We start from the raw sequence: 23,683 nt of genomic DNA, 5'->3' as shown, positions 1-23,683 counted from the left end.
TGTCACACGAGAGGGTTATTTGTAAGGGCACTTGTAGTGATTGAGACTCATTACTGAAATGGATTGCATTGTGGTGGATATAGGATAAGCGTTGATTTCAATGCATCCAACAAGAAACATTTAGGCTCTCTGTCGAGAGGATGCACAAATTGGAATAGGAAAGGGAAGGGATGAGGCTGAAAAACAACTACCTGGGAACAGCACTGATAGTGATTTTCACTTCATTCCAAATTCTGTGGCACACTGTTAAGCAGTATAAATTACTATCGCATACCAGATTTCTTATTCTGCTTGACCAAAGAATGAGCTTTTGTGATCCAGTCCTATGCCGGTTCACATTCTACCTCCTTAATCATGGGCAGCAGGTCAAAATAAGTACTAGCTGCTCCTCAATGTGCAATGTAAATTGTGATGTCTTTCAGTGCTCTATTTTACATTTTAAGGTATATCTTGAGTCCCTTTCTGCTATATTATCAGAGTTTAACAAATCTATACATCGGTATGTGGACAACACGCATTTATACATAAGGACATCATTCCTGAGGTTTATCTGTACCCTGAACGCCTATCTCGTAAAAATACTACATTGGATACCATCCAATTTCCTCCTTCTATACACTCAAAAGACAGAATTCACAGAAACAAAAACAAACTGAACATAATCTTACTACATGAACTCTCCTCCAATCATCTCACCAACTGCAAATTCTTTAAGCTTCAACATTGAGAGTCTAAACGTAATCCTGCAACCAACAAACTGACAGCTCAGACAGCTAATTACTTCCTCCGCTAATTCTTTTGACTAAGGCAAACCTATTTTTGAGGGGCTTTTAATGTCTTTTGTTGACCTCATCAAGGCAGTTTTCAATTAAAGTTGGTCTCCTCCTCAAGAAGGTTTGATCACATGAGTCCAGTGCTGAGGGAACTCCATTGGCTCCATATCTATACCAAAGTACAATCCAAAAATGTGATCTCTCGCTCACAAAGCCATTCATCTCAGACCCCTAATCACTTCACAGCTCCTCTTAACATGTCTATATGGGAGATAGGACATATAAACAATAATTCTCACCTCTTGTAAACTCCAACCTTGAAAACATTCCTAGCACAAAAATATTTATTTTCTGGAGCCCCTTCCAACCTTTGGAACTCCCTTTTTCCATCTTTCAGAAACCAACAAATGTACTCAGCATTCAGGAATCTTGTAAAAATCCTCTTGTTCCACCTACTTCTCAACTAATTCCCTCCAGTATGCGTGGCTATCTCCCTTTCTTACCTCCTCCTATAGTTTATGCCTTAATCATCACTTCTCCTAGACATTGAATCTACCTTGTTTTTTAAAAGCGTCCATTAGACCTTCCTGGTACGGCTGCACCATTGAAGGTCGTAAATAAATAAATACATCTGTGTAAATCGAATGTTTCTGTTGCGTACCTACCTGGCATGTGTTGCACGTATGATTCAACACAAAGTTGATTGCCGACATTGCCTAATGGGTTTGGTCATGCTTAAGTGTAACATCTGTCGTACTGATGAATATAATTTCATTGCTGTGGTCAATAAACATGAAAAGCTGATGGAGAGTAACCCCTCAAACCAAGGGGACAGGCTTGTCTAGACCAAATTTACAGGTGCTCCCCTTAGCAACCATTAAAATATACAACCAATAGCACTCCAAACCTTTCAATCTTACACCTATCACATACATAAACCCATACTGCAAAATATGTCAAAATTCAAATATATAAGAAAACAAATATCACAAATCTTAAACATAAGGAAGATCCTCCTAAGTCATGTATGTAAAGGCATATTTCATGTATCAATTAATTTCTGTGATTTTTGCGTGATATCATCAAAAGACACCCAGTACCTGTAGAACGTGTCTTATGTTACTGATATTTATAAAGTGAGAATTAATCATCCCTAAGAAGGTCTCTCAGCGCTGTTACACTCTAAAATAGGACAGCAATCATCAATAGGAGTTAGAAGAGCCAGGGTTTAAGGAATTTATTGAATAGGGCTAAGTCAGGACTGCATTTCGTTGTTGCTTTTCGGTGGAGTTGACTCCTAAATTTCAACTTTGTCTGGACTAACACACATATGAACCTTCAAATAATTAAAATAAATAATTTCATGTTCATCTACAAAACAAAGACAAACATAACATATTAAACATGGCCAAACTTCCACATAATGTTGTCAAAATATGAAAAATACATAATATCATACAAAACATCACAGCCACTTTACAGCCAAACAACATTAAACATTTAAATTAATCCATACAAAAAAGCATTTTCTAAATTCGATTAAAATAATTAAATACTACAAACCTTCGAAAAACTCTTTGAATTATAAAACCATAAACATCCACCAACTATCGGGTGATATTCATTTCTAATAATTATTTCCTTCACTTCCAGACTGCATACCCACTCTTAGAAATCACAAAATCCATACTTGGCAGAAATAAAACGCACTCAATCTGCCAACATGCACCCAGTTCGCATATCGCAGACAATTACATGAACCCTTCTCACTCACCCAATGTAGTTATGATCCAACATAAACAGGCAGCTAAATATAGATCACATCTGAATAACCAATGGCCCATTATGTCTAGCATCAAGGGTAGGAGTGTAAAAAATATTTTCATAGTCCCCTTTAAATATCGCCTTTCACAATATAGTAATATTACATAAGGGCATTACAATTTCCTTATCTCACTCCTACACAGTGTCTGACATGGTGTGCAGGAAAATTGTCTCCACTGTGCAATAAATTGGCCCTATAGTACAAGATATTTTAAAACACTTGAATTCATCTAGATTAAAATGGAATATCCCCAACTCTGTAAAGCCAGTAGAGCGCTGTCAGGTGTAGGTCCACCTCACATGCTTCACCACTGCAAGCTCCATAACCAAATCACTTTACCTTTCCACAGTAGGGTGCTCACAACCTCACTGTGTCCTAAAAGTGGCCCACTCAAGGGGGAGGACTCGAACACCTCTGTTGAGTCTTGCAGGTAATAGTGTCTTAAATTAAATTGGGACCTTCACCATCAAAAACCCCAAAAGTATAAAAATATGATATATACACAGATACCTGCTCAATTTTCAACCTCAGTATCCGTCTGATACAAAAATAAAAACAAAACACAATGTTATCCTTATTATTTATAAACTGCATAGTATCCTGCATTCTTCTTACAATGATAGTGAAACCTCAAACGCCAAATTAAAATTACTATGAACAAAGACAAATCCCCTTTTCCTAGGGCATCCCAACAATGACAAGCGTATTGTCCTGGCCACAAGTGCCCACATAGTGTTGTGTGCATTACAACATCAAAAGTGCTTTCTCTCTCTAAATAAGCCCTCCAAGGGCATGAACAGTCCAACAATCATGGTGACTGCATCTGGTTCCGTCCGTTTAGTTGATCCTTAAACCCACACATGAAAAACAGATCATACCCTGTCCGTTTGTATATAAAGGCTGAATGGAGTGCCACTGATGCTGACCGGATACAAACACCTCCCTCCTTGGCCAACCAGAAACTTGATCACTACACTAATCACTTAAGTTCCTCATAGGCCACCGTCTTGAAGTGAAGTCATCCACCATGGAAAAGCTCATTTACAAGTGAAAATTCCCTTTCAAATAAGCGTTCTAAAACCTTACGAGAAATACAGCACTCATACCTACTGGCCAACTTACTTGGTGTAAAGTGCAGGTGCCATGCCCATGAGGCATCCCTCATTTAAATACACTGCTCATCCTCCACAAAGAAACTAAGGGCCAGATGTAGCAAATTTAAAATTTGCGAGGTGCAAAGTGCGAGTCCATGCGACTCGCACTTTGCACCTCGCAAATTGGTATGCAGTACGGTGTCTCAGACACCGACTGCAACTCGCTATGGGGTCGCAATGACCCACCTCATGAATATTCATGAGGTGGGTCGCAAATTGCGGCCCCATAGCGAGTATAGGCACTCGCAAACATGGAGGCCTGCTGTCGTCAGCAGACCTCCATGTTCGTGACTGCTTTTTAAATAAAGCAGTTTTTTTTTTTTTAAGTGTAGCCCGTTTTCCTTACAGGAAAACGAGCTGCACTTAAAAAAAAAAACGAAACCTTTAGTTTCGGTATTTTTTCAGGGCAGGGAGTGGTCCCTTGGACCACTCCCTGCCCTGAAAAAATATTTGTGGGTCCAGTCACAAACTGGAAGGGGTCCCATTGGGACCCCTTCCAATTTGCGAGTGGGTTACCATCCACTTGAAGTGGATGGTAACTGCGATGCCATTTGCGACCGCGTACATGGTCGCAAATGGTATTGCATACCACTCAGACTCGCAAATAGGAAGGGAACACCCCTTCCTATTTGCGAGTCGGAAATGCATATTGCGAGTCGGTACCGACTCGCAATATGCATTTCTGCATAGCAAAGAGGCATTTGCACCTCGCAAACGGCGATTTTCGCCGTTTGCGACGTGCAAATACTTTGCTACATCTGGCCCTAAGCCCCTAGTAGCTGCCATCTTGGAAAAATCTTCAAACTTTGCCACTCATATAAGGTAACTCCTCCATAGAGGGAAATCTCTCAGGGTATCTAACTCAGTGAGAGAACCCCCTTCTCCAAGTAATTTATATCTTTCCACATATAGCCCCCAAAAGATCTAAAACAGAGGGGAACCTTGCATTCTTTAAACAAAATCAAAATCAATAGTTGCTCAACAATTTAAATGCACCATTCTTACCTAATGTTAAGTCCCAGCCAATCTGTACTGAACGTGGACATAAAGCACTGTTCCCTAATCTTTCGTCCCTTGTTAATGTTTTCCTCACCATGTTTCTTTTCTATCTCTAAAATGAACCACTGGATATCCTGCTCATCATGTTTCTTCTCTAAAAAGTGGTCCACCAACTGGGCCTTTGTTTTCGAGGTCCTAATGGCAGATGTGTGCTCATTTATTCCAACACATAGGCCCTCATTACAACCCTGGGGGTCGGTGGAAAGCGGCGGTAATACCACCAACAGGCTGGCGGAAAAAAACATGGAATCACGACCATGGCGGAAACCGCCAGCATAGACAGCCACTTTAACACTCCGACCGCCACGGCGGTACAAACAGCGCAGCGGTCACCGCCAACAGACAGGCAGAAGACAAAGTACCGACCACCCTATCACAACCCGGCAATCCGCCACCTTTTCCGGGGCGGAACCAACGCGAACAAAATCACGGCTGAAACAGGACTTGGAAGGGAAAACACTCACCTCTCCACACCCCACGAGGAACCAGGGCACCATGGAGCCAGAACTCCAGATACTCCCTGCGATGGTATTCCTGCTCCTCTATCAGGAGCACCAAAGACGGCGACGACGACCACGGTGAGTACTGCACCTACAACACAGGGGAGGGGGGAGGGAAAAGAGAGTGACACACACACGCAATACGCAACACCCCCACCCTCACCCACAACACCATACTCACAAATACATGCAGCAACATTACATATACCCCCTCTTCAATAACGCAAGGACAAAAGGAATTGATGTGAATGAATGTAATCAATAAAAATCATATAGTGAAATTTCAAAATTCAGTAAATACAAATGTGTACACCTACACAAGTCCGGATTTTACTCAAACATCGTCCATGGATCAGAGTCCTAAAAGGCATGGGCGAGGCCCACACATGTCACCAGACTTCAAACGGAGAGAACACTGCAGGAGCATCAGATCAAAATGAAACAGGCACCTCAGAGGGAGGGGGAGGGGGGCACCTCAGCCTGATGAATGCACAACGCCACTGCTGCACGTGGGGGCTCCATGCCTATTGATGTATCCTGGGGAGTCCAAAGCCACAGTCTCTCCAGTGGATGGTTTGCCCACTGCTGTATCCTGGGGATTGCAAAGCCACAGTCTCTCAAGTCTCTCCAGTGGGTGGTTTGCCCACTGCTTTATATTGGGGAGTGCAAAGCCACAGTCTCTCAAGTCTCTCCAGTGGGTGGTTTGCCCACTGCTGTATCCTGGGGAGTGCAAAGCCACAGTCTCTCAAGTCTCTCCAGTGGGTGGTTTGCCCACTGCTTTATCCTGGGGAGTGCAAAGCCACAGTCTCTCAAGTCTCTCCAGTGGGTGGCTTGCCCACTGCTTTATCCTGGGGAGTGCAAAGCCACAGTCTCTGAAGTCTCTCCAGTGGGTGGGTTGCCCACTGCTTTATCCTGGGGAGTGCAAAGCCACAGTCTCTCAAGTGGATAACAGTCTCCACTGGTTCTGGAGGGGGCATTGAGCCCAGAGTGCTTCATCCTGCCAAGGACTGAGGTAGTGGATGCCTTTCTCCACTGGTTCTGGAGGGGGCTTTGTTCCCAGAGTGCTTCATCCTGCCAAGGACTGAGGTAGTGGATGCCTTTCTCCACTGGTTCTGGAGGGGGCTTTGTGCCCAGAGTGCTTCGTCCTGCCAAGGACTGAGGTAGTGGGTGCCTTTCTCCACTGGTTCTGGAGGGGGCTGTGTGCCCAGAGTGCTTCGTCCTGCCAAGGACTCAGGTAGTGGATGCCTTTCTCCACTGGTTCTGGAGGGGGCTTTGTGCCCAGAGTGCTTCATCCTGCCAAGGACTCCGGTAGTGGATGCCTTTCTCCACTGGTTCTGGAGGGGGCTTTGTGCCCAGAGTGCTCCATCCTGCCAAGGACTCATGTAGTGGATGCCTTTCTCCACTGAAAGTCGTGCATCATGGAAGCTAGCCAGGCTCCTGGAACTGACCACCAGCCTCGGACGACTGACCACTGGGGATGGCAGCCATATCTGCGGTGGTGCCACATGCTCAGGATGTCGCGGGGCCGCTGGCGGTGCTTGCGGCGGGGTCAGTCGTGGCGGTGCTGGCGGCGGTCTCTGTGGCATCGGTGCTGGCGGCGGGCTCTGTGGCGGCGGTGCTGGCGGCGGCCTCAGTGGCATCAGTGCTGGCAGCGGGCTCTGTGGTGGCGGTGCTTGCGGTGGGCTCTGTGGCATCGTGGCTGGCGGCGGGCTCTGTGGCGGTGGTGCTTGCGGCGGCCTCTGTGGCATCGTGGCTGGCGGCAGCCTCTGTGGCGGCGGTGCTTGCGGCAGGCTCTGTGGCGGCGGTGCTGGTGGCGGCCTCAGTGACTGCGGTGCTGGTGGCGGGCTCAATGACAGCGGTGCTGGTGGCGGTGCAGGTGGCGGTGGTGCTTGCGGCGGCCTCTGTGGCATCGGTGCTGGCGGCGGGCTCTGTGGCGGCGGTGCTTGCGGTGGGCTCTGTGGCATCGTGGCTGGCGGCGGGCTCTGTGGCGGTGGTGCTTGCGGCGGCCTCGGTGGCATCGTGGCTGGCGGCGGCCTCTGTGGCGGTGGTGCTTGCGGCAGGCTCTGTGGCGGCGGTGCTGGTGGCGGCCTCAGTGACTGCGGTGCTGGTGGCGGTCCTCTCCACCGTACAGGTTGGCGTCGGCATGGACTGAAGGTGTGACACTGGTCCAATTGTCGGTGCCACTATGCCCTCTCCTGACCTGCCCTTTATTTTCTGGCCCTTCCCCACCTTGGATGGTGGCGCTGCTGTTCTGCCACCATCCCCTTTCGTTTTCCCTGAGCCCTTGGTGGCAGGTGTTTTCTGCTTCTTCCTCCGGGATGTGGGCATCTTTTTAACTTTTGCAGGTGGCGGAATGTCCTTGCCCTCGCTCCGTGGCACACTGGCAGCCCTGTTGGTTGGCGCACTCCAATAGCCCACAGTTGCTGGCACCACTGTGCCTGGTGATGTGGTGGCTGAGGTGCTGGGTTGGGACATGGAAAGCCTGGCCCTAGGGGAAGGACGGGGTGGGGGAGGTGTAGGGAAGAGGTCAATATTAGCCAGGAAACATTTTTTAGACACACTGGGACGGGTAAATGGAGTGGGTTTGGGAGTGGAGGAAGAGGTAGTGGTTGTAGGAGGTGTACGTTTGCTGAATTTGGGTGAAGGTGCATGGGCTGGAGGCTGTTGTGAGGTAGATGGCTGTCGGGTGGGTGTGTGCCTGCGTTTGTGTACTTTGGGAGGAGGGCTCACAGACACACTGGTAGAGGACACAGGGGATGTGTGAATGGTAGTGGGGTGGTGAGTGCACGTGAGTGGTGTGTGGTGATGGGTGTGCTGGTGATGGAGGTAGTGGCTGAAGATGTAGTGCATGCAGGTGTGAGTGGAGACGAGACAGGGAGGGAGGAGGAGGACGTGGAGGAGGGGGACACAGTGGAGGCAGTGGATGTTGGTATGTCTGCATGGGTATGATGCTTGTGTGAGTGCCTGTGGGATGTGTGGTGCTTAGGTTTGCCTGAGCCACGGTTGTGTGTTGAGGTGTGTGCATGCTGGTCTGATGGTGTGCTTGGGATAGGCTGAGGTACAGGGGATTGGGCCTGGGTGGAGGAGGTTGGAGGCAGGACACAGGGACAATGGCTGCCATCAGTGCTGAGGCCAGAGCCTGAAATGCTCTCTGTTGGGCTGCCACGCCAGAATGAATGCCCTCCAGGTATGCATTTGTTTGTTGCAAATGCCTCTCGACACCCTGGAAGGCATTCAGAATGGTTGATTGCCCAACAGTGAGGGATCTCAGGAGGTCAATAGCCTCCTCACTGAGGGCAGCAGGGCTGACTGGGGCAGGGCCTGAGGTGCCTGGGGCAAAGGAGATGCCCACCCTCCTGGGTGAGCGGCCACGGGACACACGCTGAGGGGCTGCTGGGAGGGTGGTGGTGGTAGGGGGGGTGGCGGCTGTACCTGTTGATGCGGGCGGCACAGAGGGGCCCGCCACCACAAGGGAGCTCCCAACAGAGGAGGAGTCGCTGTCGCTGGTCTCTGCTCCTGTCCCCGCCATGGAGCTCCCCTCGCCCTCCGTCCCACTGGTGGCTTCAGACTCCGTTGTCTCACCCTTCAGGGCCAAGTGGGGTGCAGCTCCCTCCTGCTCCGGTGCCACTGCTCCTCCGCCTGATGATGCTATTTCACACAAGAACAGGGAGATCACAAAAAATGGGGGGGAAGACAGAAGAAAGACATGTTCAGTGCATGCAATACCACTACCGTTGGCGGACACTACAGACACAGCAGCCCTATGCACTACGCCATGCACTTATAGTTCCTAGATTATTCACAGGGCCATGGGGTACAAGGCCTATGCCCGATTGCTGCACACATGGAAGTCACAGGAGCCTGACTAGGTGTACATGGCTTTTACCACTGGTGGGGTTGGGGTGCCACATAGCCTGCCTCAAAAGCAACTTTGCCTACAAAGCTCGCCCTGGCCTAGGGGAACCCACTGCCCACCTCCCTCACCCAGACACCTCGTAATGCGCGCAGAGTCAGATGGATGTGACGGTACTCACCCCCTTGTGGCTGCTGTGATGCCCTCAAGCGCCCATCCAACTCCGGATACGCCACCGCCAGAATCCGGAACATCAGGGGGGTCATGGCGCGACGGGCATCCCTCCCACGTTGGGAGGCCCTCCCCAGCTGGGCCTCCGCAGTCTTCTTGCTCCAGCGGCGAATGTCCTCCCATCTTTTCCGGCAGTGGGTGCTCTGTCTGTGGTGGACCCCCAGGGTCCGGACGTCCTTGGCGACGGCACGCCAAATATCCTTCTTCTGGTGGGCGCTGACCTAGAGGAATAGTACAGGGGAAAAGGTAAAACTTTAACCGTCCGGACCGTCACAGTCATTGGCCTACTTTCCCACCCTTGCCCTAACACACATACACTCACCGTCCGCTCATGCAGGGCTCAGTCCCTTCCCCCCATGTATCTTCCATCCACAACACTCCGAACAGGCATTGCCCATGCAGCATGCTCACAGTGTACTCACCTAATTGTCTGGAGGACCGTAGAGTAGCGTGTACTGGGGGAGGACCCCATCCACTAACTTACTTCTCCAACTCCTCCGAAGTGAAGGCAGGGGCCCTTTCCCCAGGCACATATACCATTGTCGCTTCCAGACTGAGGTCACAGCAGCACTTGTAGTGTAGGTCCTCTCCTGTCGAAGGTCAGGTATCAAGTGAGTGAACAGACAGAAAATGGCGGTCACGTCCGCGGCGGTGCGTATCGTCACCGCCGGCGTACATCATCATTGGCTCCTCAGAACCATAGGGTCCAATGTTAACCAATGCAGGATTGAGTTGCAGTCTTCGACCGCCTACCGCGACATTGTAGAACGCCAGCGCAGTTACATCATATCCCCCTGTCCCACCTTACAGGTCAGGCAGCCGCCATTTCAGGGGGCCACATGGCATTAATAATAACTGCGTCACACCTATCTAGGCCTTGCATACACACAGTAACAGGCACATTGCGGATTGACAAATGTGTGCTAATGACTTTTTGTAATACCTCAGTGTTAGCTGACTCTCTGCTCGCTGTTCTCGTCCATAGCGCACGACCGCTGGGGCAGGTGATGAGATGGCGGCATCCTCCGGTGCACAGACCGCTGGTGGACCTGTCGACAATGGAAGAGAGACACGTAATAGTCACCTACAGACTTGATCGTGCAACAATCCTAGAACTGTGTGCCCAGTTGGAGCCAGACCTGATGTCAGCAATCCGTAATCCCACAGGGATCCCCCCTCTAGTGCAGGTCCTGTCAGTACTCCATTTCCTGGCAAGTGGGTCTTTTCAAACTACAGTGGCCATTGCATCAGGGATGTCCCAGCCTATGTTCTCAAACGTGTTGTCCAGAGTGTTGTCTGCCCTGCTGGAACACATGCGCAGCTACATCGTGTTCCCTCAGGTGGAGGATTTGCTTACAGCGAAAGGTGACTTCTATGCCCTGGGACATATCCCCAACATCATAGGTGCCATTGATGCGACACATGTGGCCTTGGTACCCCCCCCAGGAGTGAACAGGTGTACAAAAACCAGAATAGCTACCATTCTATGAATGTGCAGATGGTGTGTTTGGCCGACCAGTACATCTCCCATGTGAATGCCAAGTTCCCTGGATCAGTGCATGACCCTCACATTCTGAGGAATAGCAGCATCCCTTATGTGATGGGGCAACTCCAGAGGCACAGTTTGTGGCTAATAGGTGAGGCCAAGGACCCTATACCCTGTGAATAGTTGTCTGGGTCTGGGGTTGTCCCTAAGGGTTAGTGTGTGTCTAACAGTAGTCCCTCGTCATTTGCAGGTGACTCTGGGTACCCCAACCTGTCATGGCTACTGACCCCAGTGAGAAATCCCAGGACAAGGGCAGAGGAACGCTACAATGAGGCACATGGGCGAACTAGGAGAGTGATTGAAAGGACGTTCAGCCTCCTGAAGGCCAGGTTCCGGTGCCTCCATATGACAGGTGGTTCTCTCTACTACTCACCAAAGAAGGTGTGCCAGATCATCGTGGCCTGCTGTATGCTGCATAACCTGGCTTTGCAACGACAGGTGCTTTTTCTGCAGAAGGATGGTCCAGACGGTGGTCTTGTGGCAGCTGTGGAGCTTGTGGACAGTGAAGAAGAGGAGGCAGAAGAAGAGGATATCGACAACAGAAACAACGTTATCCAGCGATACTTCCAGTGAGACACAGGTAAGAAGATGTCACTGCCTCACACATCTCATACTATTGTTTGAGCTAGCAAAAGTCTGTCACTTTCTCCCAGTGTATGGACCCTGACTTGTCACTTTGCCTTTCCATTTCACAGATGTAGGTCCCACTGTATGACCTCTGCTATATTACCTCATGGACTAGAGCTGTGTTACATTGGTATGTTGACAATACAATTGACATTGCTATATTCCATAGTTATTGCAAATACATATTTGTGAAAGCACAGACTGACTCCAGATTGTTTTGTGATTCAAGGGTGTTTATTTCAGTGCTAATTAGTGGAGGGGGTTGTAAAATGGGCAGGGGTGATGGTGGAGGAATGTCCATGGCAGAATCCAGTCTATTTGTTTCACAGGTGCATTGTCCAAAGGGGCCTAGGAAGTGGAGCTAGGGCAGTTGATGGATGGACAGGGTGACAAAGTAGGACAGAAGGATGACATTCAGGGGGGTCTCATTTCCTGGCGGGGGTCTTGGCATTGTTCTCTGTCTTTGTCCTGGATCTCAGGGACCGTTTGCGGGGTGGTTCTCCATCTGCAGGGGGTGGGGTGCTGGTGTCGTGGTCCTGTGGCGGTGCCTCCTGTCCACTAGCGCCGGCGGAGGTGGTGGGCTGTTCATCATCCAGGATAGTGTCAGGGGCCCCTTGTTGTGCCACAGTGTCCCTCCTGGTGTTCACAAGGTCCTTCAGCACCCCTGCAATGGTGACCAGGGTGGTGTTGATGGACTTAAGTTCCTCCCTGATCCCCAGATACTGTTCCTCCTGCAGCCGCTAGGTCTCCTGAAAGTTGTCCAGTACCGTTGCCATTGTCTCCTGGGAATGATGGTACGCTCCCATGATGTTGGAGAGGGCCTCGTGGAAAGCGGGTTCCCTGGGCCTGTCCTCCCCCTGTCGTACAGCAGTCCTCCCAGTGCCCCTGTTTTCCTGTGCCTCTGTCCCCTGAATTGTGTGCCCACTGCCCCCAGGTCCCTGATTATCTTGGGGTGGTGGGTTTGCCTGGGTTCCCTGTAGTGGTGGACACACTGCTGCTTGACGTGTCCTGGGGACAGAGGGATGGGCCCGCTGGGTGGGTGCTGTGCTGGTGTTTCCTGAGGGGGGAGGCTCTGTGGTGGCATGTGCCAGTGTCAGGGACCCGACTGTCCCGAGGTCCCAGATGGGCCGGGCTGGTCATCTTGATCTAGTTGGACAGAGCTGCTGTCATCACTGTGGGCCTCTTCTGTGGGGGGAGTGGACATGGCTGGAACCTCCTGTCCGGTGACGTTAGGTAGGGGTCCTGCAGGGGTGAAAAGGCATGATTATTGCATCTGTGTGTGCCATCGTGTGCAATGGGTGGGTGACCCTGTACTCCAGTGCTTGCATTCTTGTCTAGGACCTTGTGTGATAATTGGTTTGGGGTCTGTGTGGGTATCTGTAGTGGACATGCTTTGGTGATGGGTGTCCATGCTTTGGTGTTGCATGCAGGGCTTGGTGTTGGGATGTGTGGGTTGTGATAATGGGACATTTGTGAGGTGTTGGAGTGATGGGGTGAGGGTGAGGGTGGAGTATGTGATAGCATGCAGGTAGGGTGGGGGATGTAATAGTTAATATCTGACTTTCCAGAGTCCATTCCTCCTGCTACTCCTGCGAGGCCCTCAGGATGCAGTATAGCCAAGACTTGCTCCTCCCATGTTGTTAGTTGTGGGGGAGGAGGTGGGGGTCCGCCGCCAATCCTCTGTACTGCAATCTGGTGTCTTGAGACCACGGAACGCACCTTCCCCCGTAGCTCGTTCCACCTCTACCTGATGTCATCCCCTGTTCTTGGATGCTGTCCCACTGCGTTGACCCTGTCTACGATGCTGCGCCATAGCTCCATCTTCCTAGCAATGGAGGTGTGCTGCACCTGTGATCCGAATAGCTGTAGCTCTACCCGGATGATTTCCTCCACCATGACCCTGAGCTCCTCCTCAGAGAACCTGGGGTGTCGTTGAGGTGCATGATGTGGTGTGGGTGATGTGTGAGGTGGTGTCGGTTGTGATGTGTGAGGGGATGTGGTTGTGTGTGTTGTCGGAGGTGCGTGGATGTTGTGTGTGTGATGGTGTTGTGTGCCTGTGAATGCTTGTGTTGTTTCTGGTGGTGTCTCTCTCTGGGCTTCTTTCTCAATTTTGGTCGTAAGGGTTTGTGGGTGATGTGGGTGTGTGTTTTATATTGGATTGGGTGTGTGGGAGTGGTGTGTGTATGTGTATCAGGTGTGTGTATTTCGAATTGTCCAATGTGGTTGTGTTTTGTAAATGTGTGTGTATTTTGAGCGTGGCGGTGTGTACCGCCAATGGTTTACCGAGATTGAAAGACCGCCGTGTGGATTCATGGGTCGTGATAGTGTGAGCGTATTCCTGTTGGCGTGACGGTGGAGGTTTTGTTATCGCCAGTTTATCACTGACCTTTGGTGTGGCGGACTTGTATGGGTGCCTGGATTTTGTCGGATTCCGGGCTGAGGGTCGTAATAGCTGTAGCGGAATTTTGCCGCCGCAGCGGTGTGTTGGCAGTCTTCTGCACGGCGGTAAGTGGGATTTACCACCAATGTTGTAATGAGGGCCATAGTCACATCAGGTTTCCCCAAAATATTCCGTATAACACCAGCAAATAATCAAATATACCACAGTCTTACTTTGACAATTAGTTTAAAAAAATCTCGTCTCATGTGTCACCCTCTGACACAAGACCCTAATATCCCTTATACACTGGTGGCAGACATTACAACCCTCACATCTATAATTGCCAATAACCATTTCCATATTTAGATTAACACATACCCATGGTCTCTGCTCTCTTTACAATTTACCTAACCTATTTCTGAAGTTCCTATAAATAGCAAATTGGGGTATTTGTAATGTCACCAATTGCTCACTATTTAAAATATTCTAATTTCTATTGATAACATTTCTCACCCTATTACCTATTCCCATGATATTACTTTCAAAAACAATCCTCCCATTGTTCTCATCTGCATTGTTCTCCATGTAGATGCTCTCCCTACTATAGTACTTAGCTCTTTTATATGAAGGTGGACTCTTTCTCGTAACTTACTCTTGTTTATCTCTGAATACTTATTATAATCATCCATGTTGGTGCAGTTTCTTCGCAATGGATGCAATATTCTCTTTCTGACTTCTAGGTGATAACATGAAAGATGTAATAGAGTATTTTTGCCCATAGGCTTCCTAAAACGTTCCACTTCAATATGGCTCAAAACTTGCTTTTGGTAGCATACAATATGAGATTACTGTCCCCTTTATTAAGCCAAACTATGTACTCATCTACATGTTCTTCAGATCCTCCCCAGATTAAAAAAGATATAATTAATAAAATGGGTCCAGTGTTTCACTTTCTAAAAAAATGCTATTGGTGGTAGCTTCTAATTCTTACTAAAGGGAGCATTTATAAATCTGGTCAATATACACTCATTTATGCAAATAGGACGTATGTGAAGAGCCAGTGGATATCCCAAACGACTTTGCTTTCTGTTCTCCTCCTTGAATTAGAGGTCAAAGGAATGTAGGTTTCCTAATATTAAAAATGCTGCCACCTTTTCCAATGGGAGAACTAATACATGGACACGACTCTGGTGTCTGTTCTGTCTGGGACCACTGTGTTATCCAGGGTGGCCACGGACAGGACGGTTTATGCATTGGCTATGTCATTTATGGCAAAAGTAAATTGATTTCTGGGGAAAAGTGTCTCATTTAGGCATTTTAGGCAAATTAACACAAGTGACAACAGGATTGTGGACCTTCCAAAAATGTTTTTACCCCAAAGTGGCTCCACGGAATAGAGACTTTGGTGGGAGCCGCTTCAGGTGGAAAATTTTGATGCCGCTGCAATAACTATCACTCAATCAACAGCCATTTAGGATGTAATGTGAACTGTATAAACATCAGTGTCTGTAAATCATTATTCTGTATGATTTTTTAGCTCAACCACAGAGCCCGGCTTTAGGCTTCACATTCCAGTCACCTCCCTCTACCACTCAACGGCCACCGAGTTCAAATCCAACATCCCTCCTCTAGAACTCTAACCAACAATAGCTCTAAGGGTGGAGGCACTTAAGGAGGCATAGTGAGCACGAAAGAAAACGTACTGCACTGTGTTATGAAACTAAGGGGCAGATTTATGGAAAGTTGCTCTACACCGAGTGCAGCACCACTTTCCCTGCGTCCCTTAGCACCCCCTACCCGCCACCATGTGTGCGCCGTATTTAAAATACGGCGCACCATGGCGCAGGGTAGGGGGCAATAGTGTAATTCTCATGACACTATTGATGTACTCTGCAGGAGTAGCACCAAAATATTGGCGCTACTCCTGCAGAGTACACAGGGCCCCATTCTAAAGAATGGAAGCCCCTTTTGAACACCTGCTCTTAAGCAGGCGTTAAAAGTGGCGTAAAAAATGGTGCAAGAAAATCTCATAGATTTCCTTACGCCATTTTTCCAGCTCCCCTAACGGGGGAATGCCTCCTTTGCATACATTATGCCTGGCACAGGCATAAGGTAGCGCAAAGGGTTACAGAGTGGCGCAGTGCACCCATTACACCACTCTGTAAATACGGGGCGGGATTTTGGCCTTGTTAGGCCACATTAACTTAAAAAAATAATGACGTTAATGTGCCGCAAGGTGGCGCTAGGGCATTATAAATATGCCCCTAATTATTTAAGGTAGTGCCCTTTAATGTGAATGGAACAAGCAATCTATGGTCCTCATTAAGACATTGGTGCTAATGACCGCCTACTGCCGCTGCGACGGCTGTCAAAACACCGTTGCTGCGGCTACCTACGGCCCGCCATATTATGACCGTATTTACGGCAGTAAGGTGGCGCTGGTGCCAGCAGCAGCGCCACACCAGTAGACCGCCACAGACCCTATCATTACACATGATACGGCCTGGCGGTGTTCTGCTGGTGGACGCTGCTGCTGGAAGCAGCGCTGCGTCCCGTCACCTGCTGGAGGACCCCCTGCAAGCAGGTAAGTCGGGTGCTCTGACAGGGGAGGGGGCTGGGGGTGTTGTGGGGGTCTGGGGGTTGTGTGTGTATGTGATTGTGTGCATGCATGCGGGTATGTGGCGTGTGGAATGCGTCTGTGCATGAATGGGTGTGAGTGTGCGTGTATGTTGTGTGGTGTGAATGCATGTGTGGTAGAATGTATGTCAGTGTGTGTTGATGTGTGTGTGAATGAATGTATGCATGCGTTGGCGGATGTGGGTATGAGTGTGTGTATGTTGGTGCATGAATGTACGTGTATGTTGGGGGGGTTTGGGAGGGGGAGGGTGGTGGAGGACTTTAGGGAGGTGGGATGGGGGTGGGGGAGACCCCTATCAGTGTCAGCGAAGGAATACCCTGGCACTGATAGTGCCTACCGCCATGGTTTTCATGGCAGTAAGATTGCCATGGAAACCATGGCGGTAGGCGGGGTCATTATCCCGTGGGTGGGACAGTGACGGCCGCCAGGCTGGAGACTGAAGTCTCCAGCCCGGCGGCTGTTACCGCCCTGGCGGACGGAGTGGTACATTGGCGGTTTGGCTTGAGCCAAACCGCCAATGTCATATTTTGGGGAAAGGTACCCCCAGCCTATTGGCAGTACCTTTCTCCAAAATACTGCCGTCCGCCAGGGTCATAATGACCCCCTATATGTATTTTGAATCTATCTGTCAGTCAGTCCTCAACCCATTAATATACTGTGACCATAATAAAAAAAATGCTGAAGAAATATATGATATGAAAATATGACATTTATTTTAATAGTCAAAATGCATAGTTATAAAAGAGATATTTAAAAAAATCAGTATCAGTGCTCAACATAAAACAAAGAAAGACAGAAACAGAATACACAACATTAAAGACTGGGGGCCTCATTCAGAGTTTGGCAAAGTCGAAGCATCACTGTAAATCGCCATTGCTCTTCTCTCGCCGGAGTACAGTGTTTACTCTGCGTGAGCCTCCAAATGGCCACCAGGTTATAGTGGCGACTGTCCTGCCCTACTGAGGGCGGTGACCATCACTCATATACCATGCTTGTGTCCACCATCATGCCGGACAAAGCTAGGGACAATGTAAAACGGCCACAGAGCACAGAGAGAAAACTTACTGTGAATCAGGTCATTAGTGTTTTTGGCAATGAGAGAACAAACTCTTGCTTTGGAAGTTTATTTTCTCCATACAAAAAAGTTTGCCGAACATATCTTTTAAAAATGCCACTCGTTTGGCAAACGTCAGTTCTGTGAAGGGAGCTGCCGCAGTGGTGGCTCCATACAAACCATTGAGATTAGTAGGCAAGGGGGGGCTCTAAATAGTCCTTCACTGTGGTGGTGGTGGTGGCGCTGACAGACCCCCTAGACCAGTCTCTCTGGTCTGAATGACACCCTCAGACTCTGTCTCACATCACAAATAAGCAGCAGTGACGGCTGCCCCCAGTAACGCTCGTTGGGGCAGCACAAGTAAGGAAAGTGGGGAAAAGGATGGGAGAGGGGAAAAATAATAATAAAAATGAACACTTACCTGCCATATCAGTGTTCCTTTGCTCCCCCCTCCTCGGTTCTTCCATACTTGCACCCCTTCCAATCCAGATGCTTCTTTCATGTGTTTACACAGCATTAGAGACTGGCTGAAATGCCACTCAGTTCGAGACTTGGACTTGCACTGGCTCTCCACCCGGCTTTGGAACACAGCCCCGGTGGAGAGTTCTAAGTGCGCATGTCGGTTTGGCCAACCTAAGACAGCCGGCCAAACTGACATGCGCACTTAGGGTGCACTGACTATTCCTCCTCCCTCTGCCAATGCAGAGGATGGCCCTGCCCTCCCCTTCACAAAAAGCAAAAAATCAAATGATAATAAAATAGATTTATTTTCATTTTATTTGTCTGCTTTCAGCAGTGGGGTGAGACTCCTCTGCCATAGTAGAGGGGCCACCCCTACTATGCTGTGAGTTTATAATACATCTAGTCTAAAATTAGGGGGTCATTCTGACCCCGGCCGGCGGCGGAAGCCGCCGGCCTGGCTGGAACCACCAGAATACCGCTGTGCGGTCAAAAGACCGCCGCGGCTATTCTGGGTTTCCCGCTGGGCTGGCGGGCGACCGCCAGAAGGCCGCCCGCCAGCCCAGCGGGAAACACCCTTCCATGAGGATGCCGGCTCCGAATGGAGCCGGCGGAGTGGAAGGGGTGCGACGGGTGCAGTTGCACCCGTCGCGATTTTCAGTGTCTGCATGGCAGACACTGAAAATCTTGGTGGGGCCCTGTTATGGGGGCCCCTGCAGTGCCCATGCCATTGGCATGGGCACTGCAGGGGCCCCCAGGGGCCCCACGACACCCCATACCGCCATCCTGTGCCTGGCGGCCAAAACCGCCAGGAACAGGATGGCGGTCGGAATCCCCATGGCGGCGCAGCAAGCTGCGCCGCCATGGAGGATTCCCCAGGGCAGCGGAAAACCGGCGGTACACCGCCGGTTTTCTGTTTCTGACCGCGGCTGTACCGCCGCGGTCAGAATGCTCAAGGGAGCACCGCCAGCCTGTTGGCGGTGCTCCCGCGGTCGTTGGCCCTGGCGGATTTTACCGCCAGGGTCAGAATGACCCCCTTAGTGTGCAACCCGTAATCATTCAGACGCTGATGCAACGTGTCAGTGGTTCAGTATAATCCATTTAACCTTCAGCAGGATGAAAATTGACATATAACAATACATTATAAATAAAACGATAAACAATACATGAAAATGTCAGTCAGCCAAGCAGAAGAAGTTATATTCAGCAGACTTTAAAATGGACCCCGAAACGGGAGAAGATATGTGGTCCTGTTACTAGTTGTGAAACCACAAGACACCACAATACTATGTTTGACTTTTAGCGAACACATCCGTTGGCACATAATTTTAAGTTAACAGTTCTAACTTCTTGAAAACTCCTAAGGGTTCTAAGAACTTTTATTTAAACACTTGATTTAACATTTGAAAGTTAAAACTTTAATTTAATGAGTTTAATTAAAAATACATTTTATATTTGTCTTTTAGAAAACATGGATTTTAAGCATCCTACAAACAGTTTTCCAAATTTTTGGAAAGACATTAAGGGTATCTAACAATGGTTAGCAAACAATTTCACCTGCAAATAACATTTGAAACACGGTTTCAGCTGTGCAATTTTGACATGGAAATCAAAATTTTGCCAAAAATAACAAGATAACCCTCTGCCTTCACTGATACAGGGTACTGCTACAAGAAGGTGATTTATTGTTTTCTGCAAATTATGGCCCTAATTAGGACCCTGGTGGTCTTGAGACCTCCAGGGTCGTGGTGGTGGTCAGACCACCGCCAATGTGGCGGAACAGACTCCACATTATGACCACGGCGAACCGCCACTTTTCTGCAAGTCGACAGCCTGGCGGTGCCGGCAGTCTCAATCCGCCAGGGCAGTGCTGCATGCAGTGCTGCCCTGGGGATTATGACCCCTCTCTCTGCCAGGATTCGCATGGCGCTGCTAGAGACAGGGTGCAGGGGGCATGGGCAGTTCAGGGGCCCCCATGGCCAGCCCGGTTGCCCTTTTCACTGTCTACAGACAGTGAAAAGCGCAATTGGTGCTGTTGCACCCTACGCACCGCAACATTGCCATCAATTAGGAGCCGGCATCAATGTTGTGGGCTGTTTCCTGCTGGGCCAGTGGGAAACTCATAATAGGGGTCGCGGGAAGGTCACTGCACTGGCGGTAACCTGACCACGAGACTTCAGCAGACAGGCTTTTCCGTCCGCCGAAATCAAAATGAGGGCCTATGTGTTAGATTTTAATTAGCAGGTATACCCACTGATTAGGAAGAATGGTATGTTTTGTCACTTATAAGCGTCACAGTTCAGACTCGTATCACAACAACCGCATGGACTCACACTCACCTTTCTCTATAGTGTCAACCTCCATCTTGTGACTCGGTAGGTGGTACTCCTCTGTACCATTGACTAGGGAAATCTGATGCTCCAAAACATCAATCTTCTTTTGTAAAGATTCCCTCAGGGGAGCAGAGAACATGGAGCTGTTTCGGCTCAGCTGTGAAAACAACAACCAGGAAAAGTGTTACATCATGGCTACATTTTAGAAAAGGTATAGCAACAGCTTCTTAGGTAGCCCTGTTTGCCAGTATGTTTGTGGTATGGACTGTGTCTCCCCAATATGTATCACACTATCTTTTTCAATAGTACACTGGATATAACTTGGAATAATCATGGCATGAACAAAAGTAATCCAACTGACCCAACTTCTTGAATTCTGCAAGAAGCTGAAGACTTGGCATTTCAATTAGACTTCTTGCACCATCAGGACTGCCTGTGCTCAGGCCCAGCCTCACCACACTCCTACTCTCACCTGCTCAGCGCCTGGATACCCTCATGGATAATGAGCAGCACCTTACACTATATGACATTAGATTTGATCAAACTGATTCCTTCCCTAGGTTCTTTTTCGTTGTTATTTTAGGCACATATGTGCCTTAAGCTTTGAATCATTAGGAGTTATTACCACCAATTGCACTGTGACGATAGTTTCAAACATTAACTTGGTTTTTAAAAACCAAAAAATGCATGTCCCCTACTGTACAAGTCAGTGTACACAATCATGCTCCCTCACTCATTTTGCACCTTCACCCTTTCTGGCTATTCCACTGAACTATAAACTGCTTCTCTTGCACTCAAAGATATGCTGATCTCCCACTTTTTACTGTTTGGTGTGCTTTCCTTTCCTCAGTGAAGGTAGCTTTATCCTACAACACTTTGCATTCAAAGTATGTTGCAGATAGATTTTGTAGCTGCTGCACTACGCTCCTATTGAATGCTCTACTTAAAAAACAGATATCTGGTGCTACATGCATTCCTTGTGATCCCATCATGATGATTAAGTCTCTGAAGTACCTGCTGGATGACATTTTGAAAAGTAAGTGTAAAGAGGTACAAAGAGGGACTCAGAAACTGGGCTTATTATGAAATCATTTTACCGGCATATGAAACTTAAAATACCCTAGCGAGGACTTGCCCCACATTTGTTAGTATTATCTGGCTGGTGAAAGCTCTAGATTGCACAACCATCTTTTCCCCAGTGCCTAATGACCTGTTTTAGCCAGATTAAGCATTGATGGTCCACAGTGTGTGTTCCAAAATTAGGACAAGATCTGTCTTTTACTTTCTGGTGCGGGACCAACACTGCTGGGTTGAGTTTGACTCCCCATCCGGGTGTGATGGTCAGCCAGCCACTATAGGTTCAAACTATTCTCCCCTTTTGAGAGTTGTGACACACGTTCTTTGTATTCATTGTAACATGTTGTCTTTCATCCCTCTGTCTCTGGCACCAAGGCCCATATTAATACTTTTTTAGCACTGCATTTGCACCGCTTTTTGACGCAAAAGCGGTGCAAACTTACAAAATACAATTGTATTTTGTAAGTTTGCGCCTCTTTTGCGTCAACAAATGGCACAAATGTGGCACTAAAAAAGTATAAATATGGGCCCAAGTCTCTTACTACTCTGGTGACTATTTGGGAATAAGTAGTTGCACTGAGCAGTCAGGTTATCTTTCTCCTAACAATGCCCTTATATTAGTCCTACCTAGGCAATATCCATCAAGCTCCACACTCTCTTTTCCCCCATGGTTGAATAATAAATTGTTAAAAATAGGAGAATGTGACCTGTTAGGAGAGACAAAGGGCCTCACTGGATAAAGAGAAAGCAGTCGAGATTCACTGAGTTACAGTACCTGCCCCACAGCTCATCCTTATCAAGTGGTGCAAACTTACACCTCTATCACAGTGACGCTGAAGACCGCTTCTTTGATGGGCCCTATTGTTCAGTGGATCCTCCTACAGTGTCGCCTCAGCACACTTTGGAAGATATGCTCCCTTTCCTTCCCCTCTCTCTCAGCAGATCCTGTATAGTGACAACTCTGCCACTTGGTTCTCTATGTTCACCTGAATCAGAGGAATGCCAGCACAGTGGGTCGCCTCCTCTGGATCCATTTAGAAGGTGGGTTCCCTTGACTGTGTTTCTATCTGGCTGGGGTTGCCCAGTGGAAGAAGTGTCTGATATCACCTATCACTCTAGGCTGGTCAGGTGACGCTGAAGGAAGCCTTCCAGGAGACAACTTGCCATGGTCTTTCTAAACCCATAGAGTTCTGTACTGGTACAATATCAACAACACTGGAAGGTCTATCAAAGTCAGATTGTGGAGTTTGCCTGCACCACATGGGGCTGTTTGTACACACAAGAAATTAAGAATGGTAGAGACTGACAAACATAACAACACTAACTTTGATTATCAGTACTGGAAAGAGAGAGCTATTGTACTCTAAAAAGAAGTATTTCATATTTCTGGCATACTTGTTCCGGGTGCTAATTTAAATGACCTGTGGTTATTGCTGCAAAGCGAAAGCTGTTTTTTTATGGACTCCTCAGCTGCCATGCTAATGTCACCTTACCACATCTAATTCCAAGTCCTCAAGGTGCTACATTGAAGTCTTTGGACAATAGGTGCAGGACTTCCAAGGAAACTCATTCTTTGTTACTGGGAGCCCACCCAGCCCGGTCTATGTTGGTGATGGCAACCTCATCCTCCTTCGTGAGGAGGCTAACAGCTTGACAGCAACTGGAAAAAGTAATGTGGTAGTCACTTATTGACATAGGTCAATTCCAACTCTATCATTGGAAGCTACAGTAGGCACATGAGGCACAGACTTGCTTGCTAAGCTCACTTGTAGCTTACACAAATCATGCTTTCCCTCAGCATAGAGCAATGGCGTAAGGAAACTGGAAGGTGCCCCTCTGCACAGAACATGAAGGGGGGGGCCCTCTCTGGACAGGCCAGGTGCTGTGCTGAGGTGGGTCCCTGGAGATGAAGGGCCTCCCTGCACTGTGAGGGCTTTTGTTATGCCCCTGGCATAGAAATGGCTGAACAGAAACTTCTGATGAGTGCCCGACCACACACTCTTGACCTTGGAACTTTGTACCCATTTTAATTCCTGACTTGCATACAGTTCCCTAGAAAAAAACATCTTTTGTACAATAACAATAAACGGAGGTATAATTTGCATTACTAGTCACAACACTACTGAGAGCTCCACTGCCATCACCTAAGAATCAAATGCTGGAGGCTCCAGATA

General features: G+C 48.5%; 1 protein-coding gene across 1 annotated transcript in view; it reads right to left on the bottom strand.

Annotated features, from left to right (window-relative positions):
• LOC138246264 (neuronal pentraxin-1-like) overlaps window positions 1-23,683 on the bottom strand; it is a 98,191-nt gene that overhangs the window by 28,751 nt on the left and 45,757 nt on the right. Inside the window, exon 2 of the mRNA XM_069200691.1 lies at window positions 20,439-20,589. Within this exon, the coding sequence (XP_069056792.1) occupies window positions 20,439-20,589 (151 nt within the window). The remainder of the gene's footprint in view (window positions 1-20,438; window positions 20,590-23,683) is intronic.

This window comes from Pleurodeles waltl, chromosome 7, assembly GCF_031143425.1.
Source record: "Pleurodeles waltl isolate 20211129_DDA chromosome 7, aPleWal1.hap1.20221129, whole genome shotgun sequence".
Lineage (NCBI taxonomy): Eukaryota > Metazoa > Chordata > Amphibia > Caudata > Salamandridae > Pleurodeles > Pleurodeles waltl.
The sequence above is the reverse complement of the archived record's forward strand: the minus strand, read 5'-3'. Positions and strand labels throughout refer to the sequence as shown.